At 36.9% G+C, this 20,988-nt stretch overlaps 1 protein-coding gene across 33 annotated transcripts in view; it reads left to right on the top strand.

Moving 5' to 3' along the window:
- The window catches only part of ABI3BP (ABI family member 3 binding protein), a 244,085-nt gene that overhangs the window by 97,864 nt on the left and 125,233 nt on the right, over positions 1-20,988 (top strand). For all 33 annotated transcript variants that reach the window (XM_007986031.3, XM_038002422.2, XM_038002426.2 and 30 more), the window contains exons 5-7: positions 10,591-10,772; positions 11,326-11,378; positions 20,491-20,539. In XM_007986031.3, the coding sequence (XP_007984222.3) occupies positions 10,591-10,772; positions 11,326-11,378; positions 20,491-20,539 (284 nt within the window). The remainder of the gene's footprint in view (positions 1-10,590; positions 10,773-11,325; positions 11,379-20,490; positions 20,540-20,988) is intronic.

Genomic DNA, 20,988 nt, shown 5'->3' with positions numbered 1-20,988 from the left:
TTGAGATGCATTTCCCTTACACTAAGGCTATTGCATACTTCTTAATGTGCTTTTTTGCTATGTTTATGTTTTTTGTAGTGTTTTATTTATTTTTATTTGTCCAAATCAAACTAAAATGAAGGCACTTTAAAAGTGTTTATAAGTTCTCTATTACCTTTCATCTGATGTTGGGAAATCTAGACTCAAGAAAAAAATCAAATTTTCCTTCATATGCCCATAGTTCTCAAGGGATGAATACTTGGGAAAACATGTAGAAGATATTTCCAAAACCCAATTTTTTGAAAAATAATTTTGAAATGTTTCAAAGAATCTGAAATATTTTTTATTTCACCCACCACTAACCCCATGACTTATTTTGTTTGGAAAATGGACTCGAAAGAACATGATAATTCAGATTCCTAATGGATTGGTCTAGGCTACTAATGCTGAGAAAATAAACATTTATGGATTGTTCTTTTTCTTTTTAAAAATTATCTTGATAGAAAGTTATGGAGAGAGGAAGAAAGAAGAGAGAAAGGAAGAAAGGAAATTTGGTAGTTTTACAGCAAAATGCAACCTGATTTTAAGGGTTACTCAACTTGCTTAATAAATCTGTAGGACTACTTGTTTCAACAGGTTCAGTAACCTGGCAAACGGAAATTTGGAGTAATTTCTTCCTCCTGCACTCAAGCCCGTCCCCCAATTTCACTTTGTCTTACTGACAATAATTCACTAAATTGTTACTGTGAAATAATTTATCTGACAACTGATTCTAATTGATAGATGTTTCCATGGCTTGACAGCACCTGGAGATAATGAATATAGAGAAAGTTAGGACAGATGACCTAATGGAGCTAGGATTCTAACCCAGGCCATTGACTCTAAGGCCCAAGCTACTCAGACCACACATGGATCTTACCCTCACCCCCTTGCACACACACCCTGCCTCTACTCTTATCAAATAGATGGAATTATGCACATCAAATCACAATATTCGAAATCGATAATTTCATTTTGAATAAAGTCTTTTGAAAGATACAATAATGACAAGCAAGATATTCTTGACCAAAGTGGGAAACCATCAGGACATGAGTTGAAGGGAAGAATTAAACAGTAATGACTAAAAAGGAGTACTTGGAGTACTTGTAAATTTCATTTCCCTGGGCTTCCTTTCTCCCTAATGAGCATAGTTAATAAACTGACATTTAAAGTCTTTGTGATGTTTGAGGAAAAAATAATAGTCCTGATTTAAAAGCCTGGAAGTACTGTACATATTAGAAGCATCCACATAAATCTGCCAGAACTAAAATTAGTGTAATTAGCAGCAGACTAGACTTGGAGAAATCTACCCTCATATGTTCATGCAGAATCTTTTTAGAATTTAGACTAATCCAGTAGGTTAGCATCAGCAATAATAGCTAAAAATGATGGTTATTTCCTGAAAATTGGAAGATTAATACAGCTAAAGTTTTCCTTTAGAAGTATCTTTTTACAAAACCATTGCAATCTGAATACACTTGGCTTGCTACAGGAACACCAATTGGTATCATTTTAATTCATTGATATTTGGTTCCCTCTGTACAGTCTGATTTTTTTAAAAAAATGATTTACATTGGTTTGTGCAGCCTCATTTATCCTATGCAAATAACTTAGAAAAATTTGTTTTTAGATTTTGACTATGGACTTTGTACATCAAAGCTCTTAGGTTGTAAGTTTCCAGTTAGAAAACCCTCGTTGTTTTTGTTTTGTTTTTAGCTTGGAAGTATCAATGAAATGTCAATTTATCCTTGGTGGTGCATGTTTCTATACCTATTTGTATAGGGTCTGTATGGGTCTCCCATGCTTTGAGATTCTTTTCTGAGTTCACATTGGAGAGCAGATGTGCTTCATTTACAGTTTTTATTCTTAATGGGTTTTGAATGGAAGAGCGTACACATTTGTCTTCAATAGAGCCTCAATTTGAAAGAAAGCTTTCAAATTGGCCCTGATGAAGAGTCAAATGTTTTTAACCCAAATTTATTTCACCATTAATAGTTTATTTTTTCTTTCTCATGTTTCCAACTTGTTAAGGCTTTCAAGATTGCTTTAGTTCTCACTCTTTGCCAATGTATTAAAGCTTTATGAATAGCTTGGAAATCACTTTCGCATTTTCTAACATTCTCATCTTGTGGGGTTTTTTTTTGTTTTTGTTTTTTTTTTGAGATAGAGTCTTGCTCTGTGGCCCAGGCTAGAGTGCAGTGGTGCGATCTTGGCTCACTGTAAGCTCTGCCTCCTGGGTTCAGGCCATTCTCCTGCATCAGCCTCCCGAGTAGCTGACTACAGGACAGGCGCCCACCGCCACACCTGGTTAATTTTTTGTATTTTTAGTACAGAGGGAGGGAGTTTCACTGTGTTAGCCAGGATGGTCTCGATCTCCTAACCTCGTGATCTGCCCATCTCAGCCTCCCAAAGTGCTGGGATTACAGGCATGAGCCACCACGCCTGGCCATGTTTATTTCCTCTTAATGTAGAATGAGGGCTCTCCTTTTTGGTCAGTCCAGAGCAGGCTCTTGCCTTTTCTCCGCCCCCAGGTTTGTAAGAAGCGAGTATTTTCAGTGTCTGAATTCTCACCTGATTGATCCCAGTGCCCTGTTACCTGTCTGTCTTGCCATGTAAGTTTTAAGCTTGGTGAGGGCAGGGACCATGTGTGTCTTGCCCGCCATTATTTCCCAGTCCCCCAAAGATAATCAGGAACATAGCAGGCCCCAAGTAAATACATGATGAATGAAATAACCAGTGAAATGTCAACATTCTCACTTTTATGTGTTACCATTACTTCAAACTCAGCATGACAAGATTAAACTCAGACTTGTTCTCTTGAAATATCACCTCACTTGTCTGTGTATTGCTTTCTGAAGTAGTATTCGCTCTACTTTAAACTTCGCTCTAATTTAAAACTTCATTTATTTTCTATTTTTCACCTACTATTGTTTATGAAGGCCCCAGGATACATTGCTTTTGCTTTTGGGATGTATCCATATCTGCAGCTGTGTCTTCTCCTTCTCCATTTCACACTAATGTTCCCAATCCAAGCATGCCTCACCTTACCCTGGATTCTGGCAACAGCATCCTGGCTACATTCCCTGCTATATTCTTCCTGCAATCTATTCTAGCTTCCACAGTACTGAGGAAATCTGGACTATCCTTTATCAGCTTACTCTTTCCTCATCCTGAATTTATCTTTACCTCTCTTATCTTCTTTCCAAGAAACACGATTCTGACTTCAGACAGTGTTCATGATCCCATCCTTCCCATGTCGTCTAAGCCTTTGCTTCCCCGGTGATCTCCTCTCTCTGCCATTTGCCCTTTTACAGCCACTGGTGCCCTGCCTCCTGCTGACAAGCATGCTCAAAGTTTCTCTCCCTGAAAACAAAGCCTTCTGTTGATCCTGTTATCTATGCTAAGCTACTTTTCAGTCTCTTTTAATTTCCAAACTTTTCAGAGTTATGGCTCCCACATTCTTATTTCTGCACCATCCACACAGTCCTCATCCCTTCTCACTAGTTTCCATCCCTTTTCCACTGTTCCACTGAAACGTCTCTTGGTGGTCACCAATGACCAATTAGTTACTAAACCCATTAGAGTTTTCTCAGTCCTTATCCTTCTTAAGCTTTTCTTAAACTCTTTGACATTTTTATTTAGGTTTTCCTCTTGCCCCTTTAACCATTTGTATTAGGATTTCCTAGAGAGACAGGACTAATAAGATCGATGTACATATGAAGGAGAGTTTATTAAGGAATATTGACTCACACGATCACAAGGTGAAGTTTCACAATAGGCCATCTGCAAGCCGAGGAGCAAGAAAGTCAGTTCACGTCCCAAAACGTCAAAAGTAGGGAAGCTGACAGTGCAGCTTTCAGCCTGTGGCTGAAGACCCAAGAGCCCCTGGCAAACCACTGTCGTAAGTCCGAGTCCAAAAGCTGAAGACTTGAAGTCTGATGTTTGAGGGCAGGAAGCATCCAGCACAGGGGAGAAAGATGGAAGCTGGAAGACTCAGACAGTCAAGCCCTTTCACCTTCTTTTGCCTGCTTTATCCTAGCTGTGCTGTCAGCTGATTGGATGGTGCCCACCCAGATGGAGGCTGGGTCTACCTCTCTCAGTCCACTGACTCAAATGTTCATCTCTTTTGGCAGCACCCTCACAGACACACCCAGGATCAATACTTGGCTTCCTTCAATCCAATCAAGTTGACACTCGATATTAACCATCACACCTTTCCTTTTCTCCTTTGTTCACTTCTTATTACATCTCCTAAATATGGAATCATGTTCTATCCTTGAATCTCTTACCTCCAGTACCCTTCTTATCTTACCTATATCTAGTCTTTAACAATCCCTGCTATGCACAAAAGTGCTTCTCAAACTCTGTGCATGCAAGTCATGGAGGGAACCTTATTAAAATGCAGATTCTGATTCAGCAGGCCTGAGAAAGAGCCTGAGAATCTGCATTTTTAAAAGCTCTCAGAAATTGCTTTTGTTGCTGTTCTACAGAGAAAAGAAGTGGCAAGTATGTAAATGACTTCCAGGGTTGAACCTCTGACCTGGGCCCATTTTCAAATTACTACGAATATGTTTTCAGTTGTCCATGGAATATTTTCATCACAGTAACCAGGTAACAGTGATTGGCACCTCACACTCAGACTAAATTCATACTTTCTACACTATTAAAAGAATACCTTTCCCATCACTTTATTCTCACTTTTGAACGAAAACTCAGTTTTAACTTTTTCACTTTCTTTGGTACCCATATCCCATAAGGAGTCTGGTTTCATCCGTTCTTTCTTAGAACTGTAACTTTGTTCTAGTTTTTATATATATATGTGTGTGTGTGTGTGATTCCTTTCCTTGTTATCTCACATCTGGACTATACCTTGAGATGCCTCCCTCCAGTTTCTCTGTGACTTATTCTTCCACAACTGGTAATTCTAGCTTCCTTCATTACTGTTCAACTTTATTCACCTACTGAGGAATTGCCACCAGCTCCCCACTGTCGAGGAAAATAAGTCATAGAATCTCTCAAGGAATATACCTCAATGCATATCTGAGTCATGCTCATGAAATGAGGTGTAAATCCAATCCACTCTGCTTTCCTGGGGCCTGGGTAGTATGTCCTGAAGTTAAACCACATCACTGGAATGGGGTTCAAAATGCAGCCTGTCCATTTCTCAGGTTCAGGCTGGATAGTGCCACACCCAGTCCCACCTCTATGCTGTGTGCTTTGCATTCTGCCTTCTTCAGTCAGACACATATGCATATCTACCTCTTTCATTAGAGTGCAAGCTCACTTTTGAAACTGCGGAGCAGTTTCCATCTCACACAGAACCCAACTTACTTCCATCTCACACAGAACCCAGCATTGCATTTTACAATAGTAGTTCTCAACATATAAGTGAACATGCAAGTGGGATGTCAAGAAGGGACTTTAAAAATCATCTAGCCAGTCTATTCAGGTCTTGAAGCTTCTTTGGAACATCTCCCATCTAGAGTCCACAGTGAGCGTCTCCAGGGATGGCATGATAGCATGAACATTGAAGATACAAATTCTGGTCACACTGACCTGAGTTCAAAACTCTGTTCTATTATCATTTTAGTTGCCTTAGATGGGCTACTTAAATGCTTTTAGTCTTGGTTTTCTTATCTCCAAAAGGGGGTAAGTAATGTCATAGGGTTGTCAAAATTTAGTAAGATGACACATGTAAAATGGTTAATGCAATGTCTAGCATGCAGTGAACACTCAAAATTATACTGTCTGCTGCTAGCATTCTCATTGCTTTGATATTATTTACTTTGTTATAATTGCCAACTTCAGGCAAGCCATTCCATTTCAGATAGCACTAATATCAGTAGAAGCATTTCTTTTGTTGTACTTAAACCAGCCACCAGTGAGTGATACTATATGAAGAAAGGAGATCTTGGAAATAGTTGACCAGTTTGAAAACTATCACGAGTCCAAAGATACTAAAGACCTAAACTGGGGCTTACATGCTACCTCGGAATAGAGGAGAGGCAAGTGCAAAAGAATTCATGTAAGAAAACATACTTGGATTTGACAACTGATTAGACATGAGGGGAGAAAGGACTCTGAAGTCACCAGAAATGGGGATCACAAGAGAAACAGATTTGGGAAAGAAAATGAAGAGTAGATTTTAAGTTATGAAATTCATGGTGGATTAAGTAATTCGATCATAAGGTTTTACTATAATAAAGAGGTCAGCCACCAGATTGCAAAGCAATGTAGACATTTTTGAGTGGTAAGAAAGTGGGAGAAGACATTAAGAAATTTCATGTTAAAATATAGTGGCAGGTTTAAGAGAAAAGTACTAGTTTTAATGTTGTTGGGGTAGAATGAAAGATATTTAAATAGCTTTTAGACTTGGGAAGGTCCGTAAAGAATCAAGAGAAAGGTTGGAGATCTAGTGGAATAAAGAAGTGGAATGCAGTTATGGAGAAGCTTATCTTTGAGAAGATGAGAATGCTTTTCCCCTGAAATCAGAGTGGGACAAGGAGAGAATAAAGGGGAAGAGAGACCCTTTAGAGGAGGGGGAAGAGGGCAGGATTTTTCTCAATAGTCGCAGTCTCAGTAAAGCAAGAAGCAACACGGACAAAGGCAGTGTCAGGAAGTGTTCTTTGACATGAAGAGTCAAAATGGTGGGAAATAGATGTGTTAGGAAATGTAAAAGTAGTTAATCACGTAGAAATTAAAAAATTCCTGAAGAAAGTATAGAAAACCCAAAAGATAGTCGACCACGTACATTAACCTAGGGTAGTTAGTAGAAGGACTAAGCTTAGTTTGGTGTTCAATTTCTCCATTTCCTGTAATTCACTAGCAGTTACATCATAAATTCAGTTTATGGGGTTTCTACTTCTGTCTCAGGTACTTAATTAGAATAGAATATCCAATAAGTTGCTGGAATATGTTTTTAGAAACGGGATCTAAAAGATAGTGGAGTCCAGTCCGCACTGAGAAATTGATGCTTAAGAGGGTGGAGAGATGCCCCCCTCCCAAGGTCATGCTGCTAGTTTGCAGCTGACTAAAATCCTAGTCAAGCTACTACCTGCATTTCTGCTACATTTTGAGGAGCTGTGGATTTTCCAATGTTATAACAACAGTCACTGGCAGCACTGAGACTATTCAGGTGGCCCAAGTACAGAATAATGCCAGTTGAACTAAATACTACCTTCAACAGTTTCTTACCTCTTAAATAGGATATGAGATGCTCTTGTTCTTAAAATCCAAATTGCTGGAGGCAGACTTTCTAGAAGTGTAGTCTGATGACACGCACAGACTACTACCTGTATTTTTAATAGACTTATTGCCTCTCTGTGCACTTGTGCTCAGTTTTAATCATTCACAGAAAAAGGGTCAACTAACCTTTGACAAGACTATGTCTGTATGTTATGGTAAATACACATTAAAACAAAAATGAAAAAGCCTTCACTAATGTGAAATGCTGATTACTTTTGTTTTTCTTCCATTCTGGATCATTGAATCCATCTTTTTCCATCTCTTTTGTCTAACACCACAGTTGAATGAGTCCAGTGCAGTACAAAAGGCATTCGATTAGGAGTCAGAAATTGGCATTTGTCTGGTTCTGTCACTGATCATCAGGGCTTAGACACTTCTTGGGCTCTCTTTTGCTTGTGTGATAATTCTTTCTCTGCTCAGAGTTTATTGTATGGAAATCTGAAACAGGTAAATAAAAATCGTAAGCCCTGTGCAAATGTATAATGCAGAAATTTATTGTATTTGGCTTCAATTTGCATTGGTTCTGTAGCAGTGGTGTGTTATGCAATGATGTGTTGCAAAATATTATGGTAGACCTAATGGCTTAAATCAGTATGTCTTGGGAATTGAATAATTGGTCATTCAGAGATATTATATTCTAATTTTTAAATGATCCTTTGAGCACCACGTATTCATTCCACAAATATCTATGGAGCACCTACTATATACTAGGTTACAAAGAACGGTTTATTATCATAAGACCTATATTTTGTTTTAAAATCAATGAATATTTACTTCACCACTTTAAGTATAGTTAAGTGGCATAATCTGCTCTCTGCTTGAAAAAAATGATAGTGCTATAAAACAAAATTGGAATTTGCCTATAATATACAAGTATCAGCTGAGATGGTGTTGTAAAGGACAAACCTAACTAGGAGAAGAAGGGCAAAATGCCTAAGCCTTTATTTTCCTGAAAAACTTGGTTTAAGAGGGTATTTGAAATGCTTTGTGATCACAGTGGAAAAGATTTACACTCTGGATTTTTAAAACATGGTGAAGTTTAGGATTTTTTTTTTTTTTTTTTAAAAGAACAGAACATTTCTGTCTCATTTTATTCATGAGAAGGTTATGTGAGATCAAGTTGACTGCAAAGCCTTGAATCTGACCTTCGGTAGTTCTGTTAGCAACGGGACCCCTGCATCATGAAAGCATTAAGTCCTCAGAAATGTATCTACTAGAGATGCGTAATTTTGGTGGCCCATCTGGTCTGATTTTAGCTTCTCAACATTTCTCTAAGAGCCAGGACAGGGGAAAAAACAACAAAAATTTCATGCAGCATACTTGTCAAGAAACGCATTTCATAAATCACTGATATTTTGACTCACAGGATACAAAGAATTTCTATTACATTCTGTTACAATTCAATAATGTAACATTTGATTCCAGTAGCAGTTAGTGTTTTGGCTGGAACAGCCTCCTTCACTCATTCTGTTTTCTGCTACAGAATGAGTGAAGCATTCTGGAATGGGGGAATGGAGCCCTGAGCACAGCTTTCACTAGAAAGCAGCAAGCTAATCAGTGATCGCAAGCCTTTCAGTGGTTTGTGCCTAATGAGAAAGTAGGCTGAATATACAAATGCATCTCATCTCTTTCTCTCTCTATTTATGAAACGACAAACCTCCTGCTGATTTCATGAACATACTACCTGTACACCAGACCCCCAACTTAGAAGAGCCCAAATTTGATTTAAAGCTCTGCTGTCGCTTTCTTAAGATTCTTGATAACTCTTGAACAAAGAGTCTACATGTTCATTTCGTATCGAGCCCCACAAATTAGGTAGCCAGTTTTGCTACTCATCTCCGCACACTGGGATTGTTCTGGACCATCAAGAGCTTAGGCTTGAGATTTAGAGAATGTCCAATAAATGTTTTCAGAATGAGCAAAATTCCTGATTTTTTAAAGCTTTAAATAAAAGCAAGTAACCTTAATCTTACTCCATTTAATTTAGCTGATGTGAGGAGTGGAGGAAAGGTACTACACTTTTGAGGAAAATTTTAAGATATAAGAAAGACCCAAAAATAGTTTACCCATCCCTATGTTTCCATCATCATAACATGGCAGCTACTATTTTATTCTATTAACTTAGTGTTTATTTAAAAATAAAAAGCAGATGAAGTTTACCTATTGACCCCACCTCAAGTCCTATTTTTCTCCTCACCTGCTCACTGGGAGTTAAAGTACTATCATAGATGTTGTATCCTTCCAGTATTTGTTATCCCTTTGCAGTGCCAGGAATAATATTTGGTAACATACTTCGTATGTCTTAATATTTATGTAAATGATAGGAAACTGTATGCACCAATCTGTAATTTGTTGTTTTTATTTGATATTTTGTTTCTAAAATCTATCCACATTGATACATGTCGTTCTCCCATTCATTCTCTGTATATAGTAGTATACTGTACTTGATCTGCTACCCCACTTACAGAGGCTGTTTAAAGTAGAACCAGAGGAGTCTTTCTTTGTATTTCGATTCTGCCACTGCCACTGGTACAAGTCAGTAGCTGGGTGATACTGGACAAGTTAAGTGAATGTTCTGAAACTCCATTTTCACATTTGTAAAATGAGATTAATAATTTATACCAGTTAAGATGTTTTCGTGACAATTAAACCAGGTAATATATGTAAAACCTACGTTCAAAAAATAGTAGTAGGGATTATTGTACACATATATATGTGTATATTTATGTATATATGAGTGTTATGAAGTCCTAAGTAAATACATAACAGTGATATTGAATTGGCATTGTTTGACTTTTTTTATTATACTCTTGGCTATTGGTCTTCTTTTTTATAATAAAAACAGCTCAACCTTAAAATGCAGTACTAAGTACATCTTAGTCTTAGGTTCTTTTTTTTACAAAATTGAATGATATTACCTCTAACATATCCTCCATGGATGAAAAAGCCTAAATTCATACAACTATGAAACTACCATATTATTTATAAAATGGCACCTATGTTCCACTCTATGTATAATTGGAAAAGAATAGTGTTTTCCAACTTTCATCTTGCAAAGCAGCAAATAGTAGAATGAGAATTCTGGAATTCTATCAGGCCAAAACTGTGCTGCTGCAAAGACCCCAACTTGCAATGAGAAGTTAAAAACCTAAGCACACGTTGAGCTTAGTTTTTTAATGTTCTCTGCAATTTTGTAAAAAATTGGAAGAGAAGCCAATATTACATAGTATCCCAAGTTGGTTGAAATCTGTAATGAAGTAAGAAACTTGAAATAACATTCTGAATCCCCCGGTGATTTTAAAGCATGATATTCTGGTTATTCAACAGATTTTATACAATTCGCTATCGAGAAAAGGATAAAGAAAAGAAGTGGATTTTTCAAATCTGTCCGGCCACTGAAACAATTGTGGAAAATCTAAAGCCAAACACAGTTTATGAATTTGGAGTGAAAGACAATGTGGAAGGTGGAATTTGGAGTAAGATTTTCAATCACAAGACTGTTGTTGGAAGTAAGTACCTAGAAATGTGTGTTTCAGTAAGCTTTTATAATTTTTTCTTAGTTACCTAATTTTTGATTATGTTATTCATTGTATAATATGAAATCAGGTAATTCCTAAGCTCTAGTATTTACGAAAATATAGAAGCAAACAGGATATATTGAGCATTGATATTTCAGAATCTTTTGTTATAAGTGATTTATAAAATAAGTAATAAAGATTTGATGCCTCCATTGATGTCATTGGCTATTGTATTATAGTAGTTTAAAATCAATCCCTGACCTACAAACACCGACTGAACCAGAAAAACAATAACATGTACCAGTGTTCAGAATGGAAAGCTAGACCAGTAGAGGTGCCCAAAGAAAGACTTTCGGGAACCTTGAGCTTTCTTCCAGTCATCCCGTCATTAAAACTTCATAGGCATCAGTGTTTAAAATTATAGCAATTAAAATTATACATCCAAGTTAGAGGATGAGTTGAAATTGTCTTTATAATGATTAACTACAGTTGACTTAGGAGCCAGTAGAATAGAAATAATGTCATTTTTCCCTTGTCTCATCAGGTAAAAAAGTAAATGGGAAAATCCAAAGTACCTATGACCAAGACCACACAGTGGTATGTAGCAGTTTATTTTCAAGAATGTTTTTTTAAAAAAATTATATCTGCATTGTTAAGGAAATCATCTTATTAAAAGATACTGAAATTAGATTGACTAGCTATGAAACAGTGGATAAAGTACTTAGTTTTAGGAATTAGTTTCTTTTTCTTAATACTAAGTAAAAGCATGATTTCAAATCATCTCTGATTTGTTTGAAGTTCTAAAATTCTGAGATTCAATGTAGCTTATTCTAGTGTTTCAGTATTCTGGGTATTTCAAGGTTATACATATTATCTTCTGTCGATTGCTTTTTAATATAATGTTTTAAGAGCAAATTGATACATGTTTTATGTACATTGCTACAGCTTAAACCTTTCCTTTCTATTTTCTATCGTACCCTACTTAAAGGAGCCAGTCTTTTTCGCAATGATGGAGCAACAAGTTTGATTTTGTAAAATGCCCAGCCTCTGTTCAGTTCAGACAATGTTTGTGTTTTATGAACCAGGCATTTCCCCATGAATCGAAAAACATCCTTTTCTCTCTCACTGCAGCCACGTGGTTTCTCATGCTCTCTTTCCTTCCACTTTTCAAAATCTATTCTCAGGAAGCATCATGTCAAGTATACACCCCCCTGGGATAACTGTAAGTCACTGTTAGAGCCACCACAGACATCTTTGCGTTTCAAATCTCATACCCAGTGATTAGTTTGGTGCCAAAATAATTGCAGCTTTTGCCATTAAAAGTAACAAAGGACATTATATTACCAGGCAGACAGAGGAGGCACTTCGGTGAGAAAGGAATTTGATGCTCACTTTGGTCCCTAGATATTGGAAGTATCCTACAGTCAAATGAACGTGCGAAGATTCTTTGTGGGTGGAATTTTGCTCTCTGAGATGTGTGCTTGAGGTGTGTGGCCAAATATCTTTTTATGTCTAGTTAAGTAGTCCACAGAATAGCCCCATGGATCATGTGGCCCAGTCTGGAAAAAAAAATAGTAGTATATAATTCACTCGGATTAAAAACAAAAACAGAAGATTGGTTTTGGTGACAGAAAATAGTCTTAGATAAAGTAGAACTGACTAAAAGTCTGCCTAAGGCAAATGTTGTTTATATGGTTTGAAATGGCAGAAAAGTGTGTTCATTGTGAAATTATTAAATAATAATTATGAGATTGTTATAATTGCTAGGAAAATATTTGGATGTATTTCAGATATTAATACAAAAAAGAGATTGCAGGTAAATTCCTAGGCCTGTTTTTTTCTCTCTTTTTTTTAAACTTGTCTGTTTAGTTGGTTTTTTGTTTTTAGGTTTTGCTGCTTTTCAAATTGTCTAATACTTAAATATTTAGAATATTAAGTGGGAAAAGAAGCATTAACAAGGTTACCTGTAACAAAACTACCTATAAGGGTAGTATAAAACCATTAATAGTCTGGTAAAACTTTAGAGCATCTTTTGTTTTCTAAGTATGTTTTCATTACAAATTAAAATCGTACTATATTTGCAATTTTCTATCTTGCTGTTTTCACTTGGTCAAAATATGTTATGAACACATTTCATGTCATCAAATGCTCTTCATAAACATAATTTGAATTGCTGTGTACTGTATCATAAATGCACGATTATTAAGTTTCCAATTTGTAGGCATTTAAGTTATTTCTAATTGTTTTTAAATTGTGGGTGATGTTATAGTGAGCACTTACGTTTATGAACACTTGTGATAAAGCTTTGTTCACAATGCTGATCATTTCCTTAAAATAGATACTTAGAAGAGGAATTAACAATTCAGAGTTTTAACATTTTTAAGCCTTCCTAGTACTATGGTCAGATTTCTTTCCTGAAAAGTGGTACCAGTGTATAAACTTGGCAGCAATGTATCAGTTTATGTTGCTATACCCTGATTGCCAACTTTATATATTTTCATCACTAAATTTTTGGCTAATGTAATAGCTTATAATCGTTACCTTAATTTTTATTTCTCCAGTTGCTGATGAAGCAGTAGTTTCTTCACTTTTGTTTATTAGCCAGTTGTATTATCCATTTAATAACGTTCTCTTGCAGTTCTTTCTTTGTTGGGTGTTTCATGGGTTCTTTTTAGAACTATATAGTGTAAGACTGTACACATTAAAGAAACATTGATCTGTTGATGATACTATCTAGAAATATTTTTCTCACATTTGTTATTGCTTAAGTTTGCTCATAGACATTTTTGAAATAGACAACTCGTAAAATCTCCTTAACCAAATTATTAGACTTTTCCATTGTGATATCCTCAATTGCATTCTATTTTAGAAAGACCCTCCCTCTCTAGAGAGCAGATAACTATTTCTCCCCTTTCTTTTCGTTTTGTAAGTGGTTTGATTTTATAATAATTCTGTGAACTTTATTTAACTATGGTATATAGGAAGGTTCTGTATTGATTAGCTATGTATTTTTCCCCCAAATAACTAACTGGCTTAGTACTGTGTATTTATGTATTGAATTGTGCCTCTCCCTAAGGTCCCTTCACCTTTGTCTCTTAAATCCAGTCAACATTGTGTAGGAAAGGTAGATCTGCTGTACCTCACAGGCAAAACAGTGGGATAGAACTGCTCTTTCATCCTCTTCTAGAACAATCCTCACTCTTTGTTGTGAATGGTTTCCTAGGAAGAATACATTGTCTCCTTTCCTCTTGGCTGTCACGCTTAATCTTTCATGTGACTCCATGATATCATTTCTTTCATTCCCTCTTTTCAGCTATCATATCCCAGTAATTTGTATTTGTCTTGGCAGGATATTTCATTTAGGATGAGTTACTCAGCAAGATTGGGAAAGATGATTGACGTTTTACTCTCAGGGAATTTAATTTTTTTTTCCCTCAATATAAGCAGCCATGATAGGAAGGGCTAGGAAGAAACTTCCTTCCTCCATGACACAGAGCCAGGCATTTTATCACTTCAAGCTGTGAGGTGGAGTACCCTGACTGCAGCCAGCTCTGATGAGTTTAAAACTCTTCTTTATTTCCAAAGGAAAAACCAAATTCATTGAAAAGATATTTTAAGCCTTCTTTCAGAAGTTTTATTGTTTCCTTCTGGACAACAACAAATATATATATATATGAACTTACATCTTTGCTCTCAGGTAGCTCTGGAACATGGAGAAGTTGTAACAGAACTGCATGGGATAACTTTGACCATCTTATGTGACCACATAGAATTGATTCTGAAAACTGGTTTGATACTTTAGAGGTACATTTTAGTCCAAAGAAGTCTGTACCCAATTATTCATCCATTTCTTCTCTGAGACCTATCTTAGAAGGGCTATTTCAAGAGATATGAAATTAATTTCACATGTTTTGCTTTCTGGATTTCAATCAAAAAGACACATTGAAAACTTCTTTTATTCATATGAACGTGGTTTCGCAGCAAAAACTCTTGAACACCTTTCAATAAGAGGTATTCAGAATGGGAAAAAAAAACAACTTGAACTTTAGGCTATACATTTTAAAGATAAATAAATTTCAGGTCAAAAATTTGAATATAAAATACAACCCATCCTATCCTTCTGGTTACACTATATATTGTAATTCATGTATCTAGATATGTGTTCCGCTGGCAGGCAAGCCCCAGTGCAGTTGTGCCCGGCATGTATAGCAGGGAATCTCTTCCGGTTGGCTAGTGCCTTTGTTCTACCAATTGGTAAATGTTTTCAATATTGCTCCTACCCATACCTCTAGAAAAGTCAGAGAAAGGGCATATGCAGAAACAAAGCTGTGATTCTTTCTATATAAAATAAATCACTTGAGATCCATTTGATTGAGGAAGAAAAAGATACATTTATCATGATGCTTGTGCTATTTTTTTTTTTCCATTTAGAGCATGTAGGACACTCTTTTTTTTTTTTTTTTAAGGTAAAACCTAATGTTTACTGTTAGGTTTTATTATTTTAAAAAATAAAGAATGATGGCTAATATTTTCAAACATTTTCTATATTTTGAAAACAATGTGTTACTTAACTAGCTAACTAAACAAAATCAATATTTGAAGTATGTAGCACTTATTAACAGATTTTTAAAAGCAAATTTAATTATTTAAATCTTCCTAGAATCAGTGTTCTCCAAAAATATGACACGTGTTTTTATCTTTTTTATTTTCCGTCAGAGACCCACCCATATTTTAAGAAATCCGCAGTTATCACCAAAAAGAGAAGTGGTACCAATTGTTAACATGTAACAATTATCAAATGATTGATGTGAACCGAGAGATTACCTTTATGGTCCCCAGCCACACTTTATGACTGTGTACAGTGAATGTATGAGGCATCCTTCCATCCTTAGCAATCCTTATCTTAAGCAGAAACTTGAAAAACTTACATGTAGGCAAACTATTAATATATCATCAGAAGTTAAGTGTCTGATTCCTCCTCAGTTGACCAGAAATTTGAAGCCTTTTGAAAGCAGGACATTAGATTCACTTGTATCCAGATGTTAGATTGAATCAGTATGTTTTGTAACTTTCATTAGAACATCCTAAAAATGAATTAAAACCAGAATCTAATATGCCTGAGTTCTCATGTGGTTTGACTCTTGAGTCATTGAAATTTGACTTTGAGCCACTCTTTTAGCCACTACCCAAATGGACAGCTCCTCTTTATCTCAGGGCCTGAAAATAATGTTAAACCTACAATAATAATAATCTGATGCCATGAAAATGTCAAATGGACAAACTTACAAAAAATAACATCCTTAGTTATCACTAACTTTATTACAGCTAATTTTCTTTTTTTTTTTTTATACCTGATGTAAATGACGAGTTGATGGGTGCTGACAAGTTGATGGGTGCAGCACAGCAACATGGCACATGTATACATATGTAACAAACCTGCACGTTATGCACATGTACCCTAGAACTTAAAGTATAATAATAATAAAAAATAAATAAAATAAAATATTACAGCTAATTTTCAAAATACTATCAGGAGGAAGTTAGTGTAACGCAGGGTGAGATGCAAGTTCCTTGTCATGTGTGGTGGTGGCAGCGGCTACTGCTGCTGCTGCATGTATTTCTAAAGAAGCATACACCTTCCCTAGTCATGGCAAGAAAGCATGCTGCATTTGTCTCCGGGGCATCACCCTTCACACTCGAGTAGTCTCTCTTCATTGAATGTCACCAACTGCATGCTTTGCCGCAGTGTCCCAGAAAATCAGTAAAAATAAATGATCTTAACCAGACTTCTGCTCAAGGCATAGCCCAACCTGCATTTCGAATGCACAGGATATCTGGAAATGAGAAAAAAAAAATCTGTTATAGGGCAAGAAGGAAATATGCTTACTTCCTGGCATGTAGTAAACATTGAAAGATGAGAACTATGGAAGGAAGAAGCGGTGAAGGTTTGCAGCAAGAATGGGGGAATCGGCAAGCTGTAGAGAAAAGAGAGCGAGCAAGGGAATGCCTAAGAAGGAAAATCGCTGCCAGAGTGGTGTCTGAGGACAGCAGTATTGTGCTGCGGCCACAGCAGCCAAAACAGTATGGAAGCCGGCGGGGCTGTCACTGCCTCCTTCCCATTTCCAGGCCCCACACTGTCTGCACCTGTGACTCTGATATACATTAATAGTTGTTAGTAATAACAAGCCTAGAAAAAGTAAGGAAAGGACAGCAAGGAAATATTTTTTTAAAAACATTGTACATAAAGCAGTTCTGTCAAAATTGGATTGTAATTGGTTAAACACTGTATCTTGGAAATTATCACAGTACTTCACTTTGCAGTGAGTGTGGTTAACAAACTTTTCCCTGCCCTTTTATTTGATAAGACATAGGAGGGGATTCACATTGTGAATTTCCAAATGGAAATTGTAGAGGTGTTGGCAGAGACATGGTGAGCCACAGGACTTTCCCGATGCCCTTTAAAAACCCACCTGTAGAGACGCAGCTGTTTGCTCATTAGTGCAGTCCTTGTGCGTCTTTGGATTGTGGATTAAGCAGGAGAGCATTTCTAGGCCTAGAAAACAAAATTGCATTCTGCAGCTAAATGATTTTTTAATTTTTGGCAGCACATATTGTACATATGTTCTTGTCACTTCAACTGAACACTGGAGTAAGAACTCAGAACAGAAACTTTGTTCCATTCATGTGAATAGCAGAATATTTTCCATGTGTCCTTCTCAAAAAATTGTTTGTTCAAAACAAATCATTACAACAAGGAAAATTAAACCGGTATAATGCAATTCAGTCAGCACAGCAACATGTAGGCTTTTCTGCTCTAATGTGTTAAGTATCTTGGAAAAACTTCGCGTTCAACAAAACGTGCACTAAGTGACAGGGCAAATAGAGGACAGGCCATTCAAATGCCTCTAGCTGCAGTCACAGCCCGAACAAAAATGATAATTGGTACATAGAAAAATAACGTGGCTCTCCTGCCCGGCAGCTCCCGTGTAGTTGAAGGTTGCCACACCAAGCATTTAAAAGTCTTAGAAGTGTCAAACTCATAGAAGCAGAGAGTAGAGTGGTGGTTACCAGGGGGTGAGGGGTAAGGGGGCAGTGAGGAGATGTTGGAAAAGGGTAGGAAGTTTCAGTTAGGAGGAGTAAGCTTTACAGTGCCATTGCACGGCAGGGTGACCATAGTTACTATTGATGTATAGTTCCAAATTGCTAAAGATAAATTTCAAATGCGTCGCCAGAAAAAAATGACCAGTAAAAGTGAGGAGGCGGATATAGTAATTCGCTTGGTTTAATCATCCTGCCTTGTGCACTTAGATGAGAACATCACATCGTACCCCAGAAATAGATACAATTATGAAGAAAGAAATGATTTTAAAAATAGCAAAAACTACAAGTTGTTTTAACATGGACAAATAAAAATTCTCAGAGGAGTTAGAGGCTGTATGCTGGCAACGCTTTTGCTGGAGCAGGGCAGGTGAGAACTAGACAGTGCAGGCAGAGGAGCTGCTGGGGCTTCTCTTAGGGCGGGCTCGTGAGTGCAGAGTGCCAAGGGTGGGCCTCGCTTTTCTCCCCTGGGGAAGGATTTCTGTGCAAGTGCTCACATTTAATTTTTTTTTATAATAAATCCAAAAGGGATCCTCCTGCCCATGTAACTGCAAAGCTGAGGGTTTGGTATTTTTTATCCCCCGCTGAAAGTTATACTTATCTTCCTACTATTTCTCTCCTGTTGCCAAGAAAGAGTATGTCTAAATTATATTTGCATCATTCCTCTAGTTATCAATAGTGTATGAGCTCAGTTGCCATACAGAAGCATATGTGGTAGCTAAACAGATTGTTGATTAAAATAACTTTTTCTGATTATAAATGTAATTTGCCCTTACTAGAAATTTGGCAAATATAGAAAGGTACACAAAATGAAATTAATGTTGGCTTACAATAACTCACTGTTTTAAGGAAACAGTGATTTATTTCCCTCTGGCCTCTTTTCTATACACATATTTATAAAATTGGGTTATACTGTGGATGCACATTTGTATCCTTGGTACTTATTTATATTCTGCATTTTTCCATTTTGTTAAATACAAGTCAAATTTTTGAACAATCATTGAATAAAACCTCTACTTTTGGATAATAAATTTATTTTAAATTATGATAATAAACACTGTCTTTAATTCCTTAGGCTGGGTTGCTAAGGAGGAAATCATTGAGTCAATGCATGCAGACACCCCTTTTAAAAAATAATCTGTGGATAGTAAACTTTTATTTGTTGTGATTTTTTAGAACATAAGAACCTTAATATAATAAAAATAGCCAACAGTAAGCTTGGCGTATTGTCCCTTCTTTACCAGGGGTATATCACTTATGAAAATGGTACTATGTCAAAAAGTATATTTTGCTCACTACTAGGTGTTGGCCCTTGTAAGGGATTTGGTAATCAGGTAAACACCTATCTGGTAGGCAGTTCATATTCAGCACCTCCTTGATGATCAGCAGGTCTAGTACACGCCATACCGCCATACCTGTATCATGTATACAGGCTAAACCAAGTATCAAAAAGTGGACATCAATCTTGCCCTTTCAACTCAACTCTAATTCTCCTGTATACAATTTTCTGCCTTTCTCCTCACCTGCCCTGTGTCCCTCTAGTCTGTCTTATCCTTGACCTCATGATTATGTCTGGCAATGACTCTGCTTTAAAGTTGACACCCATCCCTAGTTCAGGCTCCTTTACGACATCAGAACCTCCTATGGGACTTCTAAGGTAATTTGGGTGAAGAGAGGAAGCAGAGTCCTCTGGGATACATCCTTCTGATTCTGAGGTCCCTTGTGTATAAACACGTGCAGAATGGTTGAAAGTACAGACCGTAGAGTAAGAAATGTCTGGATCGGAGTCCTTGCTCTGCTTTCTTGAGCAATAAGTGCTTGGTGTTGGGAGCTCATGGTGGTTGTGGTAGCTGTAGTAACAGCAGCAGCAGCAGCAGCAGTTGGGTACACTCAAACAATTGATCTTGATTGGTTTTCAAAGATAATAGGTAGCTTAGCATCTTTTTGAGAGGAACTGTAAAAGCAATTTGGTGGTGTCATATCTCAAATGTAATGAAAATAAACTAATATTCAATACAGAAGATTTGGTTTCTTTCCATTGCAGTTTCTAAGTAAAGTGAACTAATGGGAGTTCTGAAGAAATTGCTTCTGTCAAACCTTGGGATATTTATGAGGGAAACCAAGCGAATCCAATAAAGTAGAGGCAGATGGATGTACTAACAATCTAACCAGCAACTTTTTTTAAGATGGAGTCTCACTGTTGTCACCCAGGCTGGAGTGCAATGGCACGATCTTGGCTCATTGCAACCTCCGCCTCCCAGGTTCCATCAATTCTCCTGCCTCAGCCTCCCGAGTAGCTGAGATTACAGGTGCCTGCCACCTTGCCCGGCTACTTTGTGTGTGTGTGTGTTTTTAGTAGAGATGGGGGTTTCACCATGTTGGCCAGGCTGGTCTGGAACTCCTGACCTCAGGTGATCCACCTGCCTTGGCCTCCCAAAATGCTGGGATTACAGGCGTGAACCACCGCGCCCCGCCACCAGCAACTATTAAACCAGTGTCACAGGAGACTTCATTGAAGACAAGAAAGGGCTACTTCCAGTTCTGATATGTTTTAAAGAACAGAAAGTGATTCATAGTGACTGGAAAGCTGACTTTCTTCTTCTCTTTTCAGCCAGCATATGTCCCAAGGAAGCTAATTCCAATAACAATCATCAAGCAAGGTAATTTGTCTGCTCTGGAAATGTGTTTAGAGCAATCTTTAATATACTTTTAGCTAAGGTAATCAAACACAGCACAAATTTTCTCAAATTTTTTATTTTATTTTATTTTATTTTTTAGAAAAAGCTCAAAGAAAACATAATGGTCTAGTAAATTGGAAGTTAATGGATAATTCTGGCTCTTTTACCAATACGCCAAGCCTTGGGTTGGTCACACTGGTCAGACAACTAAGGACAAAGCAACCATCACAAGTATTAAATTTTTTAAAACAAGTGAAATATGTGGAGCTTTGCCCAGGATCAAGTTGTCATACCCGAAGAAATCCATTGATAGGATATTTTCATGAATGAAAATGAAAACTGATTTAGTGGTCACTTTAAGGAAAGTAAAGACTTCCAGGTTTCCAGAATTATAATGCCATTTCACTTCAGTATCTGATTGTTTTTGTTTT

The sequence above is a fragment of the Chlorocebus sabaeus genome, chromosome 22, assembly GCF_047675955.1.
Source record: "Chlorocebus sabaeus isolate Y175 chromosome 22, mChlSab1.0.hap1, whole genome shotgun sequence".
In the NCBI taxonomy this organism is placed as follows: Eukaryota; Metazoa; Chordata; class Mammalia; order Primates; family Cercopithecidae; genus Chlorocebus; species Chlorocebus sabaeus.
The sequence above is the reverse complement of the archived record's forward strand: the minus strand, read 5'-3'. Positions and strand labels throughout refer to the sequence as shown.